The following is a 23,423-nucleotide window of genomic DNA, read 5'->3' on the forward strand; positions in this document are numbered from 1 at the left end:
ATTCCAGGCATTCATCCCAAATGCCACCCTACTCCCTAAATTTGGTACACAGTTCATGTCACTGTGGAACATGTCACTAAGGGAATATTCTGCCATGTGGTATGTGCCAAGATGAGATTTACTATATTTACGCCTGAAGAGAGAATAATCCATTTGTGTATTTTTTCTCTATCACCGTTTCTGCTCTGCTCACTGAATATCTCAAGCCTTTGATGTACAGTTGTCCAATGCACTCACCTAAGCAGCCCAGGCATAACAAGCTTTCAACGGCTTCCCGGTGCAATTCCCCTAGTTTTGTGCACACTGACTGCATTCCTATATCAAGATATCCTTTTGAAGCTTACCCGTGCCTCCTTTGGGGTAAGGTGTTTTCAGGAGATAATGACTTGTTGTGATTCAGTCTGGATTCCCAGGCCGAGTTCACCTTCCATAGTCACTGGATACTCATGTATTGCTGCAGAAATTCCACAATGGCACACTGTTACACATGATGCTTTGGGTGGGGGTGGGGCAAATATAGCCCCCCCCCCACATTTGTTTTTGGGGTATATATTTACATACTGCCTGGTGAGGGCCAGTCTCTAGTAGTAACTAATATATTGGGTGATGAAGGCCAGTCTCTAGTGGTAACTAATATATTGGGTGGTGAGGGCCAGTCTTTAGTGGTAAATAATATATTGGCTGGTGAAGGCCAGTCTCTAGTGGTAACTGATATATTGGGTCGTGAGGGCCAGTCTCTGGTGGTAACTAGTAGCTGGTGAGGGCCAGTCTCTAGTGGAAACTAATAGCTGGTGAGGGCCAGTCTCTAGTGGTAACTGATATGTTAGCTGGTGAGGGCCAGTCTCTAGTGGTAACTGATATGTTAGCTGGTGAGGACCAGTCCCTAGTGGTAACTAGTAGCTGGTGAGGACCAGTCTCTAGTGGTAACTAATATGTTAGCTGGTGAGGGCCAGTCTCTAGTGGTAAGTGAAATGTTAGCTGGTGAGGACCAGTCTCTAGTGGTAACTAATATGTTAGCTGGTGAGGACCAGTCTCTAGTGGTAAGTGAAATGTTAGCTGGTGAGGACCAGTCTCTAGTGGTAACTAATATGTTAGCTGGTGAGGGCCAGTCTCTAGTGGTAAGTGAAATGTTAGCTGGTGAGGGCCAGTCTCTAGTGGTAACTAATATGTTAGCTGGTGAGGGCTGTCTTGTCCCAGGGTCTGTGTGGCACACTTCCAAGTTCTTCCATGACTAAGCTGGCACCCGGGGCTCTTAACACAGAGAGAGAGAGAGGGTGCAATGTATTACATTACCAGGCAAGGCCAGTGAGTGAGGTCACTACCCTGTTCTGTATCCCAAATATCCTTCCATATGCATCCATCCTATATGCCAGACTTGGGTTCAAATACAAATTGCCTGGGATAAGAATCAAATAAAAAAATGCAGCTAACCCAACTCATTTGGCACTCCAAAGGCAGGCTTTTTAAGAAATCTATAATTAACATGTCCATCATAAAACAACTGTAATTATATTTATAATGAATACTGACATACTTTTCAAACAATTCAGTCCGGGCCAAAGCAGAAGAACACCAGACAGTTCATTTGCACAGTTTTAACATTTTGACTCACTTTGAATGCGTCTTCTGGAATGCGAAAATAAACATAGCTGGAAAATAATTTACCGGGCATTATAAAGAATACGATCAGAAAAACAACTCTGAGTTTTTTTCTGCCTTGTTTTCATTTTCTGCACAAAATCTCACCCTCTTCAACAGTCTAGTGAATTCATTCTGCAAAGTCAGTCAAGGTCTGTGGCCATGGCCCGGGCTACCAAACAGCCACAGGAAGGATGTGCCCCATGGCCCCCCTCTTCCAGGCCAGTCTCTAGTGGTAACTAATAGCTGGTGAGGGCCAGTCTCTAGTGGTAACTAATAGCTGGTGAGGGCCAGTCTCTAGTGGTAACTAATATATTGGCTGGTGAGGGCCAGTCTCTAGTGGTAACTGATATGTTAGCTGGTGAGAGAATAAACAGCCTGTGGCCATGGCCTGGGCTACCAAACAGCCACAGGAAGGATGTGCCCCATGGCCCCCAACTTCCATTTGACCCCCCCTCCCCCAAAAAAGCATTACATCAAAAGGTAACGAAACAACATTGGACTAGCTATAAAACTAAAACCGTAAAACCACAGTTTAACACTGCAGCTTTCAACGAGGGGGGAAACCACCAAGCCCTGATATATCTTACACTTGCAATTAATAAATTTTGAGCTGAAAGAAATGTCATTAATCAGTTCGCCTGGAAATACACACTGCACAACTAATTTAACTGTAGCTTTGAGTAGACAGGCAGGACCCTGGGACATTTTTACAGGTCTTTACACATGTGACTCTCCCCTGCATAGTGTGGGAGCCGCATCGCAGCTGGGTGAGGCAGGGAAGAGCAAGGACTGGTGACAAAAGCTTGGCTGAGGTGGCAGACCCCTTTCAGTACTCAGCAGTCCTCCCCCAGCAGCCATGCTTCCTGACAAATCACAGAGCAATCACATCTCTGTGTACTTCCCGTTTGGACAGTGAGACCGGGTAATGGGCCCCTTTGCACACAGAGCTGTAATAACTGCCATCAGGTACCTTGTGGGAAGAGCGCACTTGACGAGGCCTTTATATGAGGGCCAAAAGGAGAGGGCTTTACCGATGTGTGATTGGACCAGGGGGACTGTGGGGGTGTCCCACAATGCTCTGGGTCAGTACAGAAGCACAAGTGTGACTGATACAACATATGTGCTGGACACATGCACTCACACACATAACCTTTTTTTATGTCAGTAATAAACGCAAACCAATGATGAATTGATCAAATTATTACGTGGTACTAGAAGATTTATTTCAAAACTACTGGCGGTGCTGTTGGTTATGCCGTTAATAGGGGGGTGCTGCAAAGGCGGTTTTGAGAAGCAGTAGCCTAAACGTCACAAATTATAATTGGCGCAAACACAGTATGACATGGCAGCTGTTTGGTTTTATAGAGCCATTTACATTTTCGATGCTTCCCAATAGTGTACTAATAGTGCATATAGCTATCTTACCTTGATCTGCAAACGCGATCAAAGATATGCGTTATTAAGCTAAAGCTGCAGTGATGTGAGCACTAAGCTACAAAGAATGTGTAACAAATGTAGTTAGTAAATACTTTCGAATTTGACTGACAGCTGTGTATTTTGCTATTATATAGCTTTAATAAGCCATATGCATGCTAAAAAATATTAGCTTTCCTTCCATCATGCTGAACTTACAAATAAATAGGCCCTATCGGTATGTAGGATAAACGTGCCCAACCATGGAAATTAAATATTCGTCCAACACGTTTTTTCTAGCTCCGGGCCTGCATGTGCACATCTTTCAATACTTATGAGGAATTCTTGGGGCTAAAATAGATTCACTGTAAAAACCCTACTTTCCTTAAACTGATCGTGATCCTTACCCTAAGCTTAAAGGAGAATTTCACAGTAGCTCATCTTATTTCAGAAATGTCACTGACTTTGCCATATAATTTCCTGTATAATTATCGTTCATGCTTTTTTAGGCGGTAGGCAGGTCGATCTTATTCGTGTTTACTGACCAATGTGTAATTGAACATCGCTTTTTAAATATGTGTCTAACATTCGCTGACGGAATTCCTAGATAGAAGAATCTCCAGTGACGCGTCTTCCCGTGTGTGAAGCGCGCGTCAAATCACGGAATATCACCGAAACCGATTGGCGTGTTAATGATCCAATAATAATCCAACAAATGTTTTGCTGTATAGATAATATAATGTTACAACTGTTCATCTCCCGCTAAGCACGCTCCGCACTAGTACATCTATAAATCAAATGAATAAATTAGTTGTCTAAAGGTGTGACCTTGGGAAACATACATACCTATCATATATAGCCTACTGTATATAGGTTAGATTATAATAAAATGTAAATGTATATACTGTATACCATGCACGTTCGTAGCTACTTAGTCGAGCTGGTAAATGGAGGCAACAACAGCAGCTGTTGTTTTCAACACTTCGAACGACACAACTTCTGCACAACTTCTGGTGTCTGTCTTCCGAAGCCGAGCGTGTGTTTCTTGCATACGCTCACAGCGGATGGCTTTGTTCGTGGGCCGCGGTGACAGTGACACAAACCACAATGTCAAATGATCAGATGCCGATCAAAGCCGCGATTATGTTACCAGAAGGCAAGGCAAAACACGCGACCGGAGGCAGTCACCGCAAAAAGAGGATTGCGTAGTAAAGTGCACGGCTGCGTCCTCATAAAACTATTTGATTCTGGCGAACCACAACAAAAGCTTGAGGTAAAAAAAAGAAGCTTAAAAAGACATCGCTTTGACAGAGCTTAGATGAAGGACCCATTACAGTCCATATGATGCGGACTGTGTGAAAATCGCATTATATAGAGGCGCATTGTAAAGCCTTGCTGGTCACCCCCCCCCCCCCCCACACACACACACACACACACACACAGTCACTCATCTCTGCACCAGACAAACCCTGGAGCACCCACAACGCTTGAACCGGATGCCTATGTTCTTCCCAACGGGTTGCACCCAGTGCCCCGATGTTCGTACGCCCAGTGGCCCCAGAACCCCTGCTTGAGAATCACTGATGAAGCTAGATTGGATCTGTCCGTGGTTCTGAAACGCTGTGGAGTGCTCTGCCTCAGAATTTCTTAACAGTGTGCAGAGCTCCGTGTGGGTCAATTGCATGCAAATAACGAATTTGTTAAAGGATTACGATACGCCTTTTTGGAAGTCCTAGCTGAGGACTACACTTACTCCTGGGGATTCGATAAGACAGAAGCAAGTTTGACATAAGAAAACCCATTTGCCTGCTCGTGGCAAAAAATAACGATTTACGGTTAATAACCGGTTAGCGGGTGTGTAATGTGCCCCGGTTGGATTGGCTGAAAAAGTAAGGTTTTAGAGCGAACATTGTTATGGTGGCCAATGGGCACTTCACAGGGGTTATATTCGTTGATTGGTTGCTTTCACAACAAGTAATCAATGATTGGTTGTTATCCAGTGGGCTCTCCATTCTCGGCGCTCAATATCTTTCGGTGCGCACAGATGAACAATCTATTTGCGACATGCTGACTACACTAATCTAACTTTAATGACACCTTTTTATGTATCTGTTGTGGGGGCGGTTCAAAGTGAACTGGTAGGCTTTGTAGGTATTCATGTGTAGAGCGTGCATGTCTGGTGATTATGCGCTACTAATGACAGCAGGATACACTTAAGCGAGCTTGCCCTTGCCGCCTCGGAGAAGATGCTGAATCGGCTACGCTCTCGTGAGATACCGGGATAGACTATGTTTTTTATTACATTTTCATAATCCAATCATTTGCTTCTGACAATGGGCGATTATAAATTAGTGTGTTGAAAATAATAATAATTTATAATCCCACGTTAGTCTTGGAAATATCTTTAGCAAAGGAATTGATACTAGTAATAATTTTTAAAAGCGCGCACGACGCACCTCGGAGATATCAAGTTTGACAACTGGAAACATATTCTAGACTACAATGAAGCAAGCACAAGAAATAGAGCATTTTGAATGGGAGACTTAGCCTAACGTTTCCGCATTTATCAATGGCATGACTATTTATTTCCGGACATACAATGGAGGATAAATCCAACAAACTAATTTTGATTCCGATACTTGCCGTGGTCTTCTTGATGATTGGCTTTCAGTACATTTGTCCAGCTGGCAATAACTCCTGTCGCTTCGTAAGTGGGGACCTTTTTAGTGGAATGTTCCGCCAACATACGGCAAGGAAGAACCTTCACGCGGGCCATGAGATGGACGAGGAAGGTTCCTCTAAAATCATGTCCAAATTCAATTTCACTGACCGGGACCTTGAGCGCCACGTGGATTTCAACATAAAAGGGGATGATGTTATAGTGTTCCTGCACATTCAAAAGACCGGTGGGACCACGTTCGGGCGGCACCTGGTCAGAAACATTCGTCTCGAGCAGCCCTGCGATTGCATGCCGGGACAGAAGAAGTGTACTTGCAACCGCCCGGGCAAAGCGGAGTCCTGGCTTTTCTCCAGGTTTTCTACTGGCTGGAGTTGCGGTCTGCACGCGGACTGGACGGAGCTCATCAACTGCGTGCCGTTAGTGATGAACAAGAAAGACAAGACGGATGCTCGAAAGAACAGACGGTGAGACGTGGGCTACTCTAAATTTGACTAATTGTTGTCTGCAGGTGCATGTTCCAGTGGAAGGACCCTGAGCATTATCAAGAGCTTCTGGGGGAAATCGCAGCCATGTTCCCACAGTTAGGCTGGTCTCTGTTTATCAGATTTCCCCTTTAACTATCAACATTAATTTCGACAACAGAAACATGGCAGGGGTGTACATCTGCGCCTAATGTGAAAAATGCCCCCACTCCCGAACCCCTATTTTATGTTAAAAATGAAATCAGACTTTCACATTCAGTAGTGATTGGACCTTTTATTCTGCTCCTCACTATGCCACCTCCAGCTGGTTATGAACAGTATATAACACAGTGTAAACTACCTCTATGTATGGTTATAAGGTTTTGGGTCTAGAGGGCTTAAACACTTTTGGTTTTTAAAAAACATTACCATCATTTAATCTTCTTGTATTTTTGTTGGTACATTTGTCAGTGCATTTCACTGTATTTGGGGATAATGAAACCAGCTGAGAGGGTCCTGTAGATTATCCCCATGGTGTTGTTGGTATTGAGAGTTTAAAGATTTACATAAAGACTTAGATGGTGGTGCACATTTTACACAGCAAAACATAAAGGGGGAATCTGTAAACGATGCACTCACGCATGCAGAACCATTATCTGCTTGCATAAGAAGAACAGCCATTTAAACAAACGGCTTTCAAAGATCAAAACATGGGCCTGTGTTTTTGGAGAGCCTGCCTCTGAGAGACCTCCGCGGGCTGACGTGGGGGTGGGGCTTGTGGTCTTCAGTGGGAGACAGAGCCTCCATCTGTCTACTGTAGCCTTGGGGGTCATCCGACAGTTGCCCTGCCCTGTGTTCTGGTCCCCGCTGGCCGGATCTCCCGGCCGCCCCCCCCCCCGACGCCACGTAACTGCATGGCACGACCTCGGTCGCGAAAGGCAGCACCCATCACGGCAGATCCGTGAGTAGTTCCCGCTGACGGCACAGTGTGGGTGGGCGTGGATTCATGGCCCCCTCCTGGCCAACACCGTCATTAGGATGGGGCTCTGCCATGGTCACACTCCATTTCCACTTCTCACTTTTGACGTAGTTCATCATTGCCTAATCAACACCGGCAGAGTCATGAGAAGTTACTGCCCCAATGCTCGCACGTGCACAGTCCTGCAGAGTCCCGCATGGGGTTTCTGCACACATCAGAGACGTGCTGCTCCGACCACAGAATCTGGATCATTTGTCGGGCCTGCTCTGCAGTGGGAGGTGTAGGGGCAGGATGAGACACACTGGCTCGCCAAAGCGACAACATATCTTAATGACCTGTCCTTGGGTCATTTCCATATCAGCTCAATTTAAAATCACAGCGAACAGGAGTCTATGACCTGGACTGGTGACCGTTATATTTCCAAAATGTTTGTAAATGTTAAATGGATTAATCAAACGCCGAGTCTGTCAAGCTCAGCTTTGACTCAAAGCTTGTGAATGTTGGCTAATGGGCTTCCTTAATGCCACAGCACTACTGGAATGTACACAGATAATGGCTTTGTTTTATAGGAGGAAGAAGAAGGAAATCCAAACTTCACCGAGACCCCGGAGCGGACCATGAGAAAAAAAACCCATCTGGTGGCAAATTTCAGACATTAATCTTGTCCCGCACTTAAGTCAGTTTGTCATCCGTTAAATCCCCCAGCTCAAGATGTCTATGTGAGGAGAAGGCTGTTTTATATAAGCTCATCTCCCAGTTAGGACAGAGGATGGATTTACACTCTGAGTTATATTTCACAAACGACTTACCAAACGCATATAAAAAGTGAATCACACTCAGAATAAAGTGGATTAAACCAAAAAAATAAATAAAATAACATGTAAGAATAATGAAGCTGATAATATATGATCAGAAGGTGATATTTAGAGGTGTTGTGATAGATGTATTCATCTTCAGCAGATGTCTCACACTTTGAAGTGCGTGTGTTTCAGACACTCGGTGTAGATCGGCTACACACACGCACACAACTCTGAGCCTGCTCTTCACACTTCATTTGCCTAGGCAGAGCCAATCTGCAATGTCCTGAAGCTTGATCGAGCCGCGGCAGAATCCTAAACTCCACAGGAGTGAGGATGAAGATGAAGGGTTACCTGATCCACCGACACAGCCTCCCCCGATCTGAAATTGTCTTTCCGTGCGAAAGAGAGAGTTGTGACCTCCGACCTTTCTTTGCAGAGTGATTATAAGGTCATTCTGTTATTAGCATATTGTCACAGCATTGTTTTAGAAGACTTTTATAAAAACATGTCAATAGCCTGTGTCCATTTTGGCTTTTACATTTCTGTAGAAATTCGTCAAACGTGTGTTGGTCGTAATTGAGTGTTACCGTATGTCCGCAATGCAACACGTTTTCACTGCAATTTATTACAGTGTCTTCTGAAAACCGAATGTCATTGGATCCTATTCAGAATGTTTCAGTCCCTAAACAGAACAGGCAGAAACACAACACATCCGCTGTGATGTGTTCTGAGAACGTGTTCAGGGGATACGTGTAATCTCCAAACAAACTCCTTAAGGGAGATTAGTGTTGAGCACAGAGACATCGTTTTTTCATCTCCAGGCAGATTAAGGAGATCCTGATTTATGCACAGACCTGTCGTTTATGCACAAGCCTGGCGTTTTCTTCGTATGTATAACATGTTAAGAAGGCCCTTGGTAGAAGCCTGCCTTTCATCTTTCTGTCTTATGAAGACATTTTCAAGTGTGTACGGTGTGGAAATACTAAACGCAGTGCTTCAAAAAAGTATACACACCGCATAGTTGAAGTGGCAAAAAGTGTCTCAGCTAAAGAGGATGTCAGGTTTGCAAGGGTTTAACTGGTGAAAATGTCCTTTGACCAATATTTTTTTCAATGTACCTCAAGCTCTGTTATTGTTGTTGTCAACTTTATTAGTTTTTCTCCCAAAAATTATTGGACAATACAAAAATAGTGCTTTAAAGTAACAACTAAACAACAAAATAAAAAGTTTTCCAATGTAGACAATGTTCCATCAAGTGAATGCTAATTAAACACATTAAATACACTTAAAATCATCGTCTGTAAATGTTTTCCAATTTAGTCAATTGTAAGTGCTTAGAAAATGTAATAAATAAACACATTACAGTCGGACTGAAAACACCCATTGCCTGTTCAGCTGCGTGTCTATAGACCCACCTGTGGGATCACTTTGGATTTCTGTTCAGTTATGTCAATAAGGAATATGTACTGCTGGGTGCTTAGGGGGACGCGGATGCTGAAATAGTAACCCGCTGGAGAGTCCATTATTCTTTGATGTCTATCCAGCTTTGCTCTCTTTCTCTCTCAAACACAGACCCACACGCACACACTACCCAAGATCTAACCAGTAAATCTCTCATTTTACTCCACTGTCTCCACTCCGGCTTCCCTGAGGCTTTCCTCTACCTCCCGAAATAGCATCTCAGATCTGAGACCATCACAGAGCATCAGTGCTGAACCCCCCCCCCCCCCCCCCCCCCCCCATTTACCGCATCTGAAATGGATCTCTGGGCTGTATCATATAACATGCCTTCCCTGGCTGTTATGCACTTGGATTTTAATGGACTGAATGTGCACTATTGTGTGTGTGTGTGCGTGCGCGTGTGCATACTCATGTGTGAGGACCAGTGTGCCTCGTGTATACATTTGCACATGTGTGTACAAATGCAAACCTGAATAGGTGTTTTTGACGGCCGATGGCCGGGGGAATTCAGATATGTTTTTTACCTTGACGAGGTCGCAGGCTGTAGCTCTTGCTTCTTTAAAGCATGCCACCGTTATCAGAGACTACAACCAAGAAACCAAGTTGGCGCATTTACTCCCTGGCTGTTAACACTGGGGTCCCCCAGGGGTGTGTCCTCAGTCCTCTGTTTTACTCCCTGGCTGTTAACACTGGGGTCCCCCAGGGGTGTGTCCTCAGTCCTCTGTTTTACTCCCTGGCTGTTAACACTGGGGTCTCCCAGGGGTGTGTCCTCAGTCCTCTGTTTTACTCCCTGGCTGTTAACACTGGGGTCCCCCAGGGGTGTGTCCTCAGTCCTCTGTTTTACTCCCTGGCTGTTAACACTGGGGTCCCCCAGGGGTGTGTCCTCAGTCCTCTGTTTTACTCCAAGACCACCTAACTACTAGGCCACCTAACCATCTGACTACCTGACCATCAGACTACCAGACCACCTGACCGCCAGACTACCAGACCACCAGACCACCAGACTACCAGGCCACCTGACTACAGTTGGGAGAACAAGTATTTGAGACACTGCCGATTTTGCAGGTTTTCCTACTTACAAAGCATGTAGAGGTCTGTAATTTTACAGAGTTGAAGTATACCTTCCGCGAGACGGAATCTAAAACAAAACTCCAGAAAATCACATTGTATGATTTTTAAATAATTCATTTGCATTTTATTGCATGACCTAAGTATTTGATCACCTACCAACCAGTACGAATTCTGGCTCTCACAGACCTGTTAGTTTTTCTTTAAGAAGCCCTCCTGTTCTCCACTCATCACCTGTATAAACTGCACGTGTTTGAACTCGTTAAAACTCGTAAAAATTACAGACTTCGCCAGGCTTTGTAAGTGGGAAAACCTGCCAAATCAGCAGTGGATCAAATACTTGTTCTCCCCACTGTACCAGACTTCCAGACCACCAGACTACCATTTGTTTATGTTTTAATTGTTTTATGCTTGTTATACATTTTAGATTAGATAAAAAATGTATGTTTTATTTCTATACAAATACAGGGCACCGCTGTAAATGAGACCGTGGCCTCAGTTGGTTTTCCCTGTATAAAATAAATAAATAAATAGACCACTTGAACATCTGACCACCAGACCTTTAGACCTTCCGTATGAATATACATCATGCTTACATTCACCCAAACAAAACTGCTTTAACTAATATTATTATACATTTTTCAGAAGATGACAGGCCAGCCCATGAAGGGAGCCCATTTGGCTGCTGGGAAGATGGGAGTCCCTCCTCCTGCTGTGATAAATGCAGTGTATGCGCTACTTCTACACTCCCTCTGTCTCCTGCCGGGAAGTCCATCAACACATCCGAAGTGTTTGAGAGTGAGAGTGTTAAGGTTGTGAACAGGAAAACGGATTGAGCAGACAGTCAATGTTGGGCGATACGCCCCTTCTAGCCACAAGTGGTGTTAGTTACTCCTTCAAATTGGGTTCATTTTGGAATTTTCCCCAGAGAGCCATTGAAAGCCTTGTGGCAATTTAGAAATGCACACCTATTTAAAAGCTCTGCTTTAGCGGAAGTTCAGGTCAGGTGAGAGCATACCCTTATCATTGGATCGGTATACATAACTGGGTTCATATTGATTGATTTAAATCTTACATATGGCCCCTTTAAATACTTTATCCTCAAATACACATTTGAAACCTGCATCTTATGAGAATATCAGACAAAAAACAGTCAACGTAGCAGCCAGTTTTCAGGAAGTGACCTCATCAAGCCAGTGTGTTTCCATGACGGTAATAGTTTGAGAATTGTCTTGGCAAATATTGATCCCATGTCCCTCACTTCCTGAGCTCCGTAAAAGCCCAAGCAGGAAAGGGGGAGGTTAGAGGGAGACAACAAGAGTATCAAGTTTTCCCCACTCATGGAGCAAATTTATGGGAGGTTGTCTGCAACGCTCATTAAGGTGACGCTGAGACCAGGGTTTGAAGGGCAATGACTTGCCCGGAACAACAAATATTGTATCTGTACAACTCAAGGATTCATTCTAGAAATAATTTGGTTGCTGGTCAAATACTATTACCAGGTCGAAGTACTTTGTAGCAAAACCCACCCTGTTTCCCATAGAGATCTCGAAACCAGAGAAACAAGGAGGGTCAAACAGGTCGGCAGACACTGCAGAAACTGTGTATTTCTCCAAAGGCCAATAGACACAACTCTAGCCCTCTCAAATGCCACAAGTCAACCTAGCATACTGAGTTTTTGTCTCCATCCCATTATCCTTATTTACCATCGCTGCGTGCTGGCGTTATGGCGTTGAGTGCACGTCCAAAGTGCTCAGAGTGTTTCTGCTCACCCCTGAAATGGTCAGTTACGAATGACTGAGAGGTACTCATCTTATTAAGGTGAACGGAGGCCTGTCTCCGCCAATGGATCAGAAAAAAGGTGCCAGACAAAGCGTTGGGCCATTAGCGCTGGTATGCCCGCCCTTCTACATTTCCCAAACAGCTCGTTGCGCATTTTAATCCAGTTGGAGATATATGTAGGAGATCACGTGTTAAAACGCATTAGATCGTATCAGCTTCTTACATGCTCTCCTTCATTTTTTTGTTTTTACTCGACAGTTTTGTTGAGCACAGAGGAACTGGGCTAATTCACTAGCTCTCGTCTGATTGTGCCCTACGGGAATAGTGCTGTTTGTTTCTCAGTGAAGTCTTCACACGGCACACACGATCAGTCACCCAGCCACACTGATAGAATCTGAGCTGTCTCTTTACATTATGAAAACCCATCACAAATCACAGATATTCATTTATCTGTAGCATTGCGCTACGGCTGCTCTAAAAGTGGTAGGGAGTCTCTTGCGGGTGAGGATATAAGGTCAGTGCTGAGGTTGGGATCGGGAGGAATGTAAAGGCAGACCTGTCCAGACGACGTTGAAAGAAAGTGTGTGTGCAGTTTTCTTGCACGGTAAGAGAATTATGCGACCGTGTTGATCGACTCCATGAACTATTGACTGACACCCAGCCCCTTTCGAGCAACTGAAGAGGTTTGACATTCGCCTATTCAGGTCAATAGGTTACAGAGATAAAACAGAGCATGGACGTACTGCATGATTGATGGACATTCTGAATGACACAGAATGTTGTTTCCTGTGGGGATGTATTGATCAACCTGCTTTCTAATTTGCAGCCCAGATTTTGTTTATTTGATCAGGATTTTCGGTAGCTGTTACACATGAATTCATTCTGATGTCGACGTGATTCATCAAGCGCAGGACAGAGTACAGAACAGTTATAGGCAAGATGACACACTGTTGTTTGCATTACAATCAATTGGAGAGGAAATTTTTGAGTGAGGAACAGAAGTGTTCAATTTGCAGTGGTCTCTTAATTTTAACCCTTCTATTCCTCCCTCAAAACCTTCCTTTTCAACTTTTTTTTGGAAAGGAAAGAATATAGTGCAGTGGTCTCTTTATTTCTTCCTGATGTCACGGCGGAGGTTGAGGAAGCAAGGAGGAACCGGAGAAGGCGCGGCGGATGAAGGTTATTTTATATAGGAATGGAACAAAACACACAGCACGAGCGTCTTACATAGACGCATACATAAACACAGTGGCAGAGCACAATCACACACAAAGACAGGGGGAGCAGAGGGAACATATATACCGGGGGAAACAGTGATGATGAACAGGTGCACTAAACGAGACACAGGTGAAATGCATGATGAGACGGTGGTGTCAGAAAGCCGGTGACGTCGACCGCCGGGGCCCGCCCGCTGCAGGGGGAGGTGAACCAGCAGAGGTCGTAGTCGTCACAGTACCCCCCCCCTGACGCGCGGCCCCAGCCGCGCGACGGCACCGGCCTCGGGGCCGACCCGGGGGGCGCGGAGCAGGGCGATCCGGCCGACGCTGGTGGAATTCGCGGACAAGGACGGGAGCCAGGACGTCCTTCACCGGAACCCAGCTCCGCTCCTCCGGGCCGTACCCCTCCCACTCCACGAGGTATTGGAGGCCCCCCGCCCGGCGCCTCGAGTCGATGATGGAGCGGACCGAGTACGCCGGGGCCCCCTCGATGTCCAGAGGGGGAGGGGGAACCTCCCGCACCTCACACCCCTGGAGGGGACCATCCACCACCGGCCTGAGGAGAGACACATGAAACGAGGGGTTAATACGGTAGTCGGGGGGAAGGCGTAACCGATATGTTACCTCGTTGACTCTCCTCAGGACTTTAAAAGGCCCCACAAACCGCGGGGCCAGCTTCCGGCAGGGCAGGCGGAGGGGCAGGTCCCTGGACGAGAGCCAGACCCGGTCGCCCGGCCGATACACCGGGGCCTCCCCGCGGTGGCGGTCTGCATTGGTCTTTTGACGGCGGACAGCGAGCCGGAGGCGGGATTGTACTGCCTCCCATGTGCCCGCTGCCCGCCGGAACCAGTCGTCCACCGCAGGGGTACCGGTCTGGCTCGGCGTCCACGGCGCCAGGACCGGCTGGTAGCCCAGGACGCACTGGAAAGGTGTCACGCCCGTGGAGGAGTGGTGCAGAGAATTCAGTGCGTATTCTGCCCACGGCAGAAACTCTGCCCACTCCCCCGGCCGGTCCTGGCAGTAGGACCGGAGGAACCTACCCACTTCTTGGTTTACCCGTTCCACCTGCCCGTTGGACTGGGGATGGTAGCCCGAGGTCAGGCTGACCGAGATCCCCAGGTGCTGCATAAAGGCTTTCCACACCCTAGACGTGAATTGGGGACCCCGGTCAGACACGATGTCCTCGGGCACCCCATAGTGCCGGAAGACGTGTGTAAACAGGGCCTCCGCGGTCTGTAGGGCAGTAGGAAGGCCGGGCAGAGGCAAGAGGCGGCAGGACTTCGAGAACCGATCCACAACGACCAGGATGGTGGTATGGCCCTGGGAAGGGGGGAGATCCGTCAAAAAATCAACAGAAATGTGGGACCATGGTCGTTGTGGAATGGGCAAGGGGTGCAACTTGCCCACAGGTAGGTGCCGGGGTGCCTTACTCTGGGCGCACACCGAGCAGGAAGAGACGTATACCCTCACGTCCTTGGCTAAAGTGGGCCACCAGTACTTACCGGCCAGGGCGCGCACTGTTGGCCCGATGCCAGGATGACCGGAGGAGGGAGATGTATGCGCCCAGTAGATGAGGCGGTCGCGGACAGACGCCGGCACATACGTACGGCCCTCAGGGCATGTGGGCGGAGAGGGCTCGTCGCGCTGCGCTTCGGCGATGTCCGCGTCCAGTTCCCATACCACCGGTGCCACGATGCATGACTCCGGGAGCACGGGAGCATCATCCACCGGCCTCTCCTCCGTGTCATGCTGGCGGGACAGCGCGTCAGCCCCGACGTTCTTACTCCCCGGCCTGTAGGTGAGAGTAAACACAAACCGGGTGAAGAACATAGCCCACCTTGCCTGGCGAGGGGTCAGCCTCCTCGCTGCCCGCATGTACTCCAGGTTCCGGTGGTCAGTCCAGACGAGGAAAGGGTGTTTAGCCCCCTCTAACCAGTGCCTCCACGCCGACAGAGCTCGAACCACGGCCAGCAGCTCACGATCACCTATGTCGTAGTTCCGCTCCGCCGCACTGAGCTTCTGGGAGAAGAAGGCACAGGGACGGAGCGTGTTACGACACCCCGTCCGTTGGGAGAGGATGGCACCGAGCCCACAATCGGACGCGTCCACCTCCACAATGAACTGGAGCGACGGGTCGGGATGGGCCAGGACCGGAGCGGTGGTGAAACGGTGTTTCAGTTCCACAAACGCCCGCTCCGCGTCCACGGTCCACCGCAACCGGGTCGCCCCCCCCTTCAGAAGGGAGGTGATCGGAGCCGCGACCTGGCTAAAGCCCCGGATAAACCTCCTGTAATAGTTAGAGAAGCCTAAGAAACGTTGCACGTCCTTAACCGTGGTTGGGGTCGGCCAATTACGCACGGCATCAACGTGAGGCTCCTCCATAGCCACACCTGCGCTGGAAAAGTGATATCCCAGGAAGGACACAGACGACTGGAAAAACAGACACTTCTCGGCTTTCACGTACAGGTCATGCTCCAGCAGTCGAGCCAGCACTCTGCGCACTAACGAGACATGTTTTGCGCGGGTGGCAGTGAATATCAGGATGTCATCAATATACACTACCACTCCCTCACACAACAAGTCCCGGAATACGTCGTTTACGAAGGACTGGAAGACGGAAGGAGCATTCATCAACCCGTACGGCATCACTAAATACTCGTAATGGCCAGACGTGGTACTAAAAGCAGTTTTCCACTCGTCTCCTTCCCGGATACGCACCAGGTTATAGGCACTCCTGAGGTCTAATTTAGTGAAAAAGCGGGCCCCGTGCATCCTCTCCACCTCCGCAGAGATCAAAGGGAGAGGGTAGCGGAACGGAACGGTGATCTTGTTCAGCGCCCGGTAATCGATGCATGGGCGCAAACCACCGTCCTTCTTTTTCACAAAAAAGAAACTCGAGGAGACCTGTGACTTGGAGGGCCTAATGTATCCCTGTTCCAACGCTTCCGCAACGTAGGCGTTCATAGTCTCCGTTTCGGTGCGGGACAGTGGATACACGTGACCCTTCGGGAGTGCGGCTCCATCAATGAGGTCTATCGCACAATCCCCCAGCCGGTGTGGTGGCAACACAGCAGCCTTGGCCTTGGAGAAAACCGTAGCCAAGTCCCTGTATTCGGGGGGAATGGGCACGGCAGGCGCACTGTCTGGACTCTCCACCGAGGTCGAGCCAACGGAAACACCCAAACACCTACCCTGACACTTCCGCGACCACCCCGACAGACGTCGACTAGACCAAGAGATGACAGGGTCATGTAGGGACAACCAGGGGAAACCTAAAACGACGGGGAACGTGGGTGAGTCGATCACGTGAAATGAAATGGTTTCACTGTGTCGGTTGTCGGTAACAAGGAGGAGAGGAACAGTGCAACTAGTGACCAGCCCTGACCCTAGCGGCCGGCTGTCTAGAGCTCTCACGGGCAGGGGGGTGTCGAGGGCCTGGAGGGGTATGTGTGCCCGTAGGGCAAAGGACCTATCCATGAAATTCCCGGCTGCGCCTGAGTCTACCAGCGCCTTACACCGGGCAAGCAGCGAAAATCCGGGGAACCTAACAGGAACAGTGCACATAGAGAGGGAAGAGGTTAGTGGCGAATGTGCATGTGCTACCTGGGGTGATGCGGAAGTGCCCTGCCTGTCGCCTCTTGACTCAGGGAGGGAGGTGCGGTGTGGTGCAGTAAGACGGCCTCGTTGCCTCCTGGAGGCACTCCGCACCTGTCCTCCCCGACGTCTGCCCGGCAGTGCAGCCGCTCCCAATTCCATGGGGACGGCGGTGTCGGGTTGGTATGGTTGATAGGGTGGAACGGACGGGCCTCTTCCGGGACGTCCTCGGGCAGCCAGCAGGTTGTCAAGACGGATGGACATGTCAACCAGCTGATCGAGGGAGAGGGACACGTCTCGACAAGCCAGCTCCCTCCGGACGTCCTCGCGAAGGCTACAGCGGTAGTGGTCGATCAGAGCCCGTTCGTTCCACCCCGATCCCGCTGCCAGGGTCCGGAACTCCAGTGCGAACTCCTGCGCCGACCTCGTCCCCTGCCGAAGGTGGAACAGCCGTTCACCCGCCTCTCTTCCTTCGTGCGGGTGGTCAAACACGGCTCGGAAGCGGCGGGTGAACTCGGCGTAGCTGCCCTGGGTGGGCTGCTCGGTGTTCCAGACGGCGGTGGCCCACTCCAGGGCTTTTCCGGAAAGGCAGGAGACGAGCGAGGTGATCTTCTGTGCCTCGGTCGGCGCAGGGTGCATCGCCTGGAGCGCGATGTCCAGTTGCAATAGGAATCCCTGGCAGCGGTCCGCCGCCCCGTTGTAATCCCTCGGCAAAGGGAGATGCAACGGCCCCATGGCTGGTGGCGAGGCTGGGGCCGGCGGAGAGACGGCCGGTGTTGCGGGGTGCTGCTGGCTCAGCTCTAGGCGCTGCACCGCTTTCAGAACATTGTCCATCGCGGCGCCTAGGCTGGCCAGCATTGTTGAATGCACCTTGACCGCCTCCGCAACACCGACCTCGCCTGTAGCTCCTTCGGGCTCCATATCCTTGCTGCTTTTCTTGATAGGTGTGTGATTCTGTCACGGCGGAGGTTGAGGAAGCAAGGAGGAACCGGAGAAGGCGCGGCGGATGAAGGTTATTTTATATAGGAATGGAACAAAACACACAGCACGAGCGTCTTACATAGACGCATACATAAACACAGTGGCAGAGCACAATCACACACAAAGACAGGGGGAGCAGAGGGAACATATATACCGGGGGAAACAGTGATGATGAACAGGTGCACTAAACGAGACACAGGTGAAATGCATGATGAGACGGTGGTGTCAGAAAGCCGGTGACGTCGACCGCCGGGGCCCGCCCGCTGCAGGGGGAGGTGAACCAGCAGAGGTCGTAGTCGTCACACCTGAGCTGTAGAATATTTTATTTTTTTAAAGCAATAAAAACACAGATGTGTCTTAAAGGACTAGAAGTAGTGAATCTCTTCTCAATTATTTTTATTACAGATACACAACATTGCATATTTCTATCATATAGGGGACCAGAATACAAAAAACTCCCAAGTTTACCAACCCTAAACTTAACCTAGTCCTAAGGCCTAACCTTAACCTGTAATGCCTTAACCGTACAGTAACCAAAATTGATTAGTGGTTAATAGTCTCAGTGAGCTCACTGGCTGCATAGTGTGTAAAATTAGCATGCATAGTCCTTTATCTTCTTGTAAGTGGCAAATCATTTTGAAAATAGAGAAGAGCAGCAGCCCAAGGCAACTGCCCTGAGGCACACCGCTCTGTATCTATCTGATGCTACAGAAGCTCCCGCAGAGTATCTCTCCAACCGTGTCATGTCAGGTAATGCCTAAAAAATGACGTTCTGTAATGACTAATTATGATAATGGCATCAAAGACTGCTCTGAATTTCAACATTTAAAAAGATCCAACTGTAATCAGCTGTCATAACTTCATGGAGGGCTAAAAGGCCCTTTCTCCCAGAAACACTGTTGGCAGCAGGTCTGTGGGTATATTCGTCCATCTCTCTCTTTACTGTCAACGCTGCTGGGATAACTCATTTACATTCTAGGCTGCGGTGATCAGATATCCATTAGACCTTGTAGTGTGTGTGTGTGTATGTGTGTGTGTGTGCTTGTGTATGTCATGATCACTTCTCCTATGGCACATTAAAATCTTGATCGATTGCAGTCTGCCACTTGACAATCATCTCCTTCTGACCTTTGTGGATTGTGAGTGTGTGTGTGTGTGTGGGTGTGTCCTTGTGTGTGTGGCCAGCACCAGAAGGTCAATAGTCAGGTGTCTGTTTAAATGAAAGTTCCAGAGCCACTTGTGTTGTAGACTGACATTCATTTTTTTCTTAATTAATCCTAAGAGTGTTCATAGAAATGTTTTATAAATTAACTACTCCAACTGCCCAACGCCACTGCGCAAGACGTGTTGTCCAGGGCTGTTTATTGTATTTATGGACTGGTACCGTTCCTTCTCCCTCTCTGGTGTTAATCTGATTCAGAATGGAGTCGTGCTGCTCAACAGTGATTCTTCAGATTTGTGACGTCAGGTGAGAAAATGGATCCGGACTCAAAGTCCCTCGACGCTACAAGGTGAAAATCCCTGTCACTCTGTCTACGAGAAAGTAATTTAACCCTAATTGCTCCCCAGTCATTGGTGTGAATAAGAAACTGCTCTCAGCATACTCACCTGTAAAAACAAAATAGCTGGTAAAACATGCCCCAGAGGTATAATGACAACATATGGCAAATTGTGAAAAGAGGTCTCTGAGCTTCTTAGTTCGAGACCCTTTGTTCTAGTCTGGACCCTGTCTGGCTGACAAGGTGAGTAAACAGGGCTGGGGTGAGGTGGTCCTTAATGCTTTGTGCTCATGTGAGTTAAATGTCGTAGATGGTTGGGTGGATGGCCCTCATGATGCCTGTTGATGTGGATTGGGAGACAAAGTTAATGTGTTTATTAAACCCTGAGTGAGTCCGGTTTCCCTCTGAGTTCAGTCAGCAACACATGAAAACGTTGGGTACTCCGAGGAAATGCGGTGGGCAGACGTACTCAGCTCTTACCCTACGAGGTCTGGAGCCTACTGGCTTTCCGTTTTACCTCACAATTAAATGCATCCATTGGGTGTCTCAGGTCTAAAAAAGAAAGACCTGGAATAGAGGGTTAAAATGGTGAAAGAAAACGGAATAGAAATGGCTTCAAGGCCCGGAGTCGAGTTTGAGTAGGGTATAGGGAACAGGGGCTGTATTGAGATTCACGGTCTAACTGCTCCAATTCTGCCACTTCCCAGTTCTATCATTACATAAGTCATGAAGGACATGGGCTGCGTCTCAATTCACATGCAAATGCCACTTTTTGCTGTGTTGTTTGTTTAGGTTGAGTTAGGCTATGTTTGACATTGTACACATTGGTCCCCTAATTATGAGTAACAGTCTAGACAACTTCTTTGAGAATAACTTTGCCTCTCATCCCTGAAATAAACCACAGCGTCTTTTAGCGTGCAAACATTCTGTCTATGTCGTTGCATCAGGGAAACGAGACGGGGACCCAAAAAACGGAGACATACGTTGAAACTAAGACCTCTTTCTTTTCTTCACTGCGGCAGGAACTTCTACTACATCACGATGCTGAGAGACCCGGTGTCTCGGTACCTGAGCGAGTGGAAGCATGTGCAGCGCGGCGCCACATGGAAGACGGCCCTACACACCTGCGACGGACGCTCTCCCACGCAGGATGAACTGCCCGCCTGCTACAGCGGCGACGACTGGACGGGCGTCGCCCTGACCGAATTCATGGACTGCCCGTCCAACCTGGCCAACAACCGGCAGGTCCGCATGCTGGCCGACCTCAGCCTGGTGGGCTGCTATAACGTGTCATCGTCCGGCGGCGCCGTCGCCGAGCGGGAGCGCGGCCGCATCCTGTTGACCAGCGCCAAGGACAACCTCCGGCGCATGGCCTTCTACGGCCTGACCGAGTTCCAGCGCAAGACGCAGTACCTGTTTGAGCGGACGTTTGGCCTGCGCTTCATCCGGGCCTTCACGCAGATCAACAGCACGCGGGCGGCCGGCGTCGGGGTGGGTCAGGGGGCGCTGCGACACCGCATCGAGGCGCTCAACGCCCTGGACATGGAGCTGTACGAGTACGCCAAGGAGCTGTTCCTCTGGAGGTACCAGTACAGTCGCCAGAAACAGCACCGAGAGGAGAAGCTGAGGAGGCGGATGGAGAGACATGAGGAAAGACAGCGCAGAGGACCCGTCTTCAAACCCAGGAGGGAGGAGATGGAGACACAGGAAGAGGGAGGGGCGGAGGTGGGAGGCGTGGCCACTACGGAGGACTACAGAAGCCAGGTTGTGCGATGGTGAGGCCGTAGCACCGCCCCACGTCTCTCATTCCCTGTTCTGTCGGCCTGGGGTTGTGCAATGGTTTCAGATGGACGGATTTCCCTTTGACTCCCTCTAGTGTTACGATCAGCATTTTGGTCATCTTATCATGCAGCTGGTTGTTTGTGTTCATTTCTATAATGCTAGTCTTCTCTTCAAAGTACTTAAATGACTAGGGTCCCAAGCTAAAAAAATAAGTATACTTATGAGTATTATTTTGAAACCACTAAGGTTGTACTTTAGTATTCTAAATAGTATTCAAGTATTATTGAAGTACTATTGATATACAGTGGGGAGAACAAGTATTTGATACACTGCCATTCTTTGTAGGTTTTCCCACTTACAAAGCATGTAGAAGTCTAATTTTTATCATAGGTACTCTTCAACTGTGAGTGACGGAATCTCCTCCATACAGACCATCTCCAGATCCTTCAGGTTTCGGGGCTGTCGCTGGGCAATACGGACTTTCAGCTCCCTCCAAAGATTTTCTATTGGGTTCAGGTCTGGAGACTGGCTAGGCCACTCCAGGACCTTGAGATGCTTCTTACGGAGCCACTCCTTAGTTGCCCTGGCTGTGTGTTTCGGGTCATTGTCATGCTGGAAGACCCAGCCACGACCCATCTTCAATGCTCTTACTGAGGGAAGGAGGTTGTTGGCCAAATTCTTGCGATACGTTGCCCCATCCATCCTCCCCTCAATACAGTGCTGTCGTCCTGTCCCCTTTGCAGAAAAGCATCCCCAAAGAATGATGTTTCCACCTCCATGCTTCACAGTTGGGATGGTGTTCTGGGGTTGTACTCATCCTTCTTCTTCCTTCAAACACGGCGAGTGGAGTTTAGACCACAAAGCTCTATTTTTGTCTCATCAGACCACATGACCTTCTCTCATTCCTCCTCTGGATCATCCAGATGGTCATTGGCAAACTTCAGACAGGCCTAGACATGCGCTGGCTTGAGCAGGGGGACCTTGCGTGCGCTGCAGGATTTTAATCCATGACGGCGTAGGGTGTTACTAATGGTTTTGTTTGAGACTGTGGTCCCAGCACTCTTCAGGTCATTGACCAGGTCCTGCCATGTAGTTCTGGGCTGATCATTCACCTTCCTCATGATCATTGATGCCCCACAAGGTGAGATCTTGCATGGAGCCCCAGACCGAGGGACATTGACGTCATCTTGAACTTCTTCCATTTTCTAATAATTGCGCCAACAGGTTACCTTCTCACCAAGCTGCTTGTCTATTGTCCTGTAGCTCATCCCAGCCTTGTGCAGGTCTACAATTGTAAAATGTAAAATGTCCTTACACAGCTCTCTGGTCTTGGCCATTGTGGAGAGGTTGGAGTCTGTTTGATTGAGTGTGTGGACAGGTGTCTTTCATACAGGTAATGAGTTCAAACAGGTGCAGTTAATACAGGTAATGAGTGGAGGGCTTCTTAAAGAAAAATGAACAGGTCTGTGAGAGCCGGAATTCTTACTGGTTGGTAGGTGATGAAATACTTATGTCATGCAATAAAATGCAAATTAATTCATACAATCATAAAATGTGATTTTCTGGATTTTTGTTTTAGATTCCGTCTCTCACAGTTGAAGTGTACCTATGATAAAAATGACAGACCTCTACATGCTTTGTAAGTAGGAAAACCTGCAAAATCGGCAGTGTATCAAATACTTGTTCTCCCCACTGTAGTAATACATTTAGTGTGTAAAAATATATTGAAATTACATGATTGGAAATAGCATTTTAGTACACCTACTGATACTCCTAATTAAAAATTACGGTATTCTACTTCACAGTGTTACAGAGTATCTCCAAGGAACTGTTCATATAAGAAAATTTGCACCTTGGGTTCTTAAACAATCTGGTTTGCTGGTTACACTTTATTATGAGAGTCTCAGTTTCCATCTGTAGATGTTCTATAGATATTAATACTATCGACAAACGTTCAACAATCTGTTCAATAGCAACTGCTTGTGTGGGTCAGGGTTAGGCTGGGAAGAAAGTTTAGGGTAAGGGTTAAGATTAGGGTTAAGGTTAGAGCAATGGTGAAAGTTAG

The 23,423-nt window shown here is 48.1% G+C and overlaps 1 protein-coding gene across 1 annotated transcript; it reads left to right on the plus strand.

Moving 5' to 3' along the window:
- The first annotated feature begins 5,061 nt into the window (after positions 1-5,061).
- LOC105020030 (heparan-sulfate 6-O-sulfotransferase 3-B-like) lies at positions 5,062-21,684 on the plus strand. Its single transcript, XM_010886679.3, has 2 exons — positions 5,062-6,198; positions 20,599-21,684. The coding sequence occupies exons 1-2, from the start codon at positions 5,654-5,656 to the stop codon at positions 21,353-21,355; spliced, it is 1,302 nt and encodes a 433-aa protein (XP_010884981.2). The 5' UTR covers positions 5,062-5,653; the 3' UTR covers positions 21,356-21,684.
- Positions 21,685-23,423: the final 1,739 nt, after the last annotated feature.

Source organism: Esox lucius, chromosome 22, assembly GCF_011004845.1.
Source record: "Esox lucius isolate fEsoLuc1 chromosome 22, fEsoLuc1.pri, whole genome shotgun sequence".
NCBI lineage: Eukaryota > Metazoa > Chordata > Actinopteri > Esociformes > Esocidae > Esox > Esox lucius.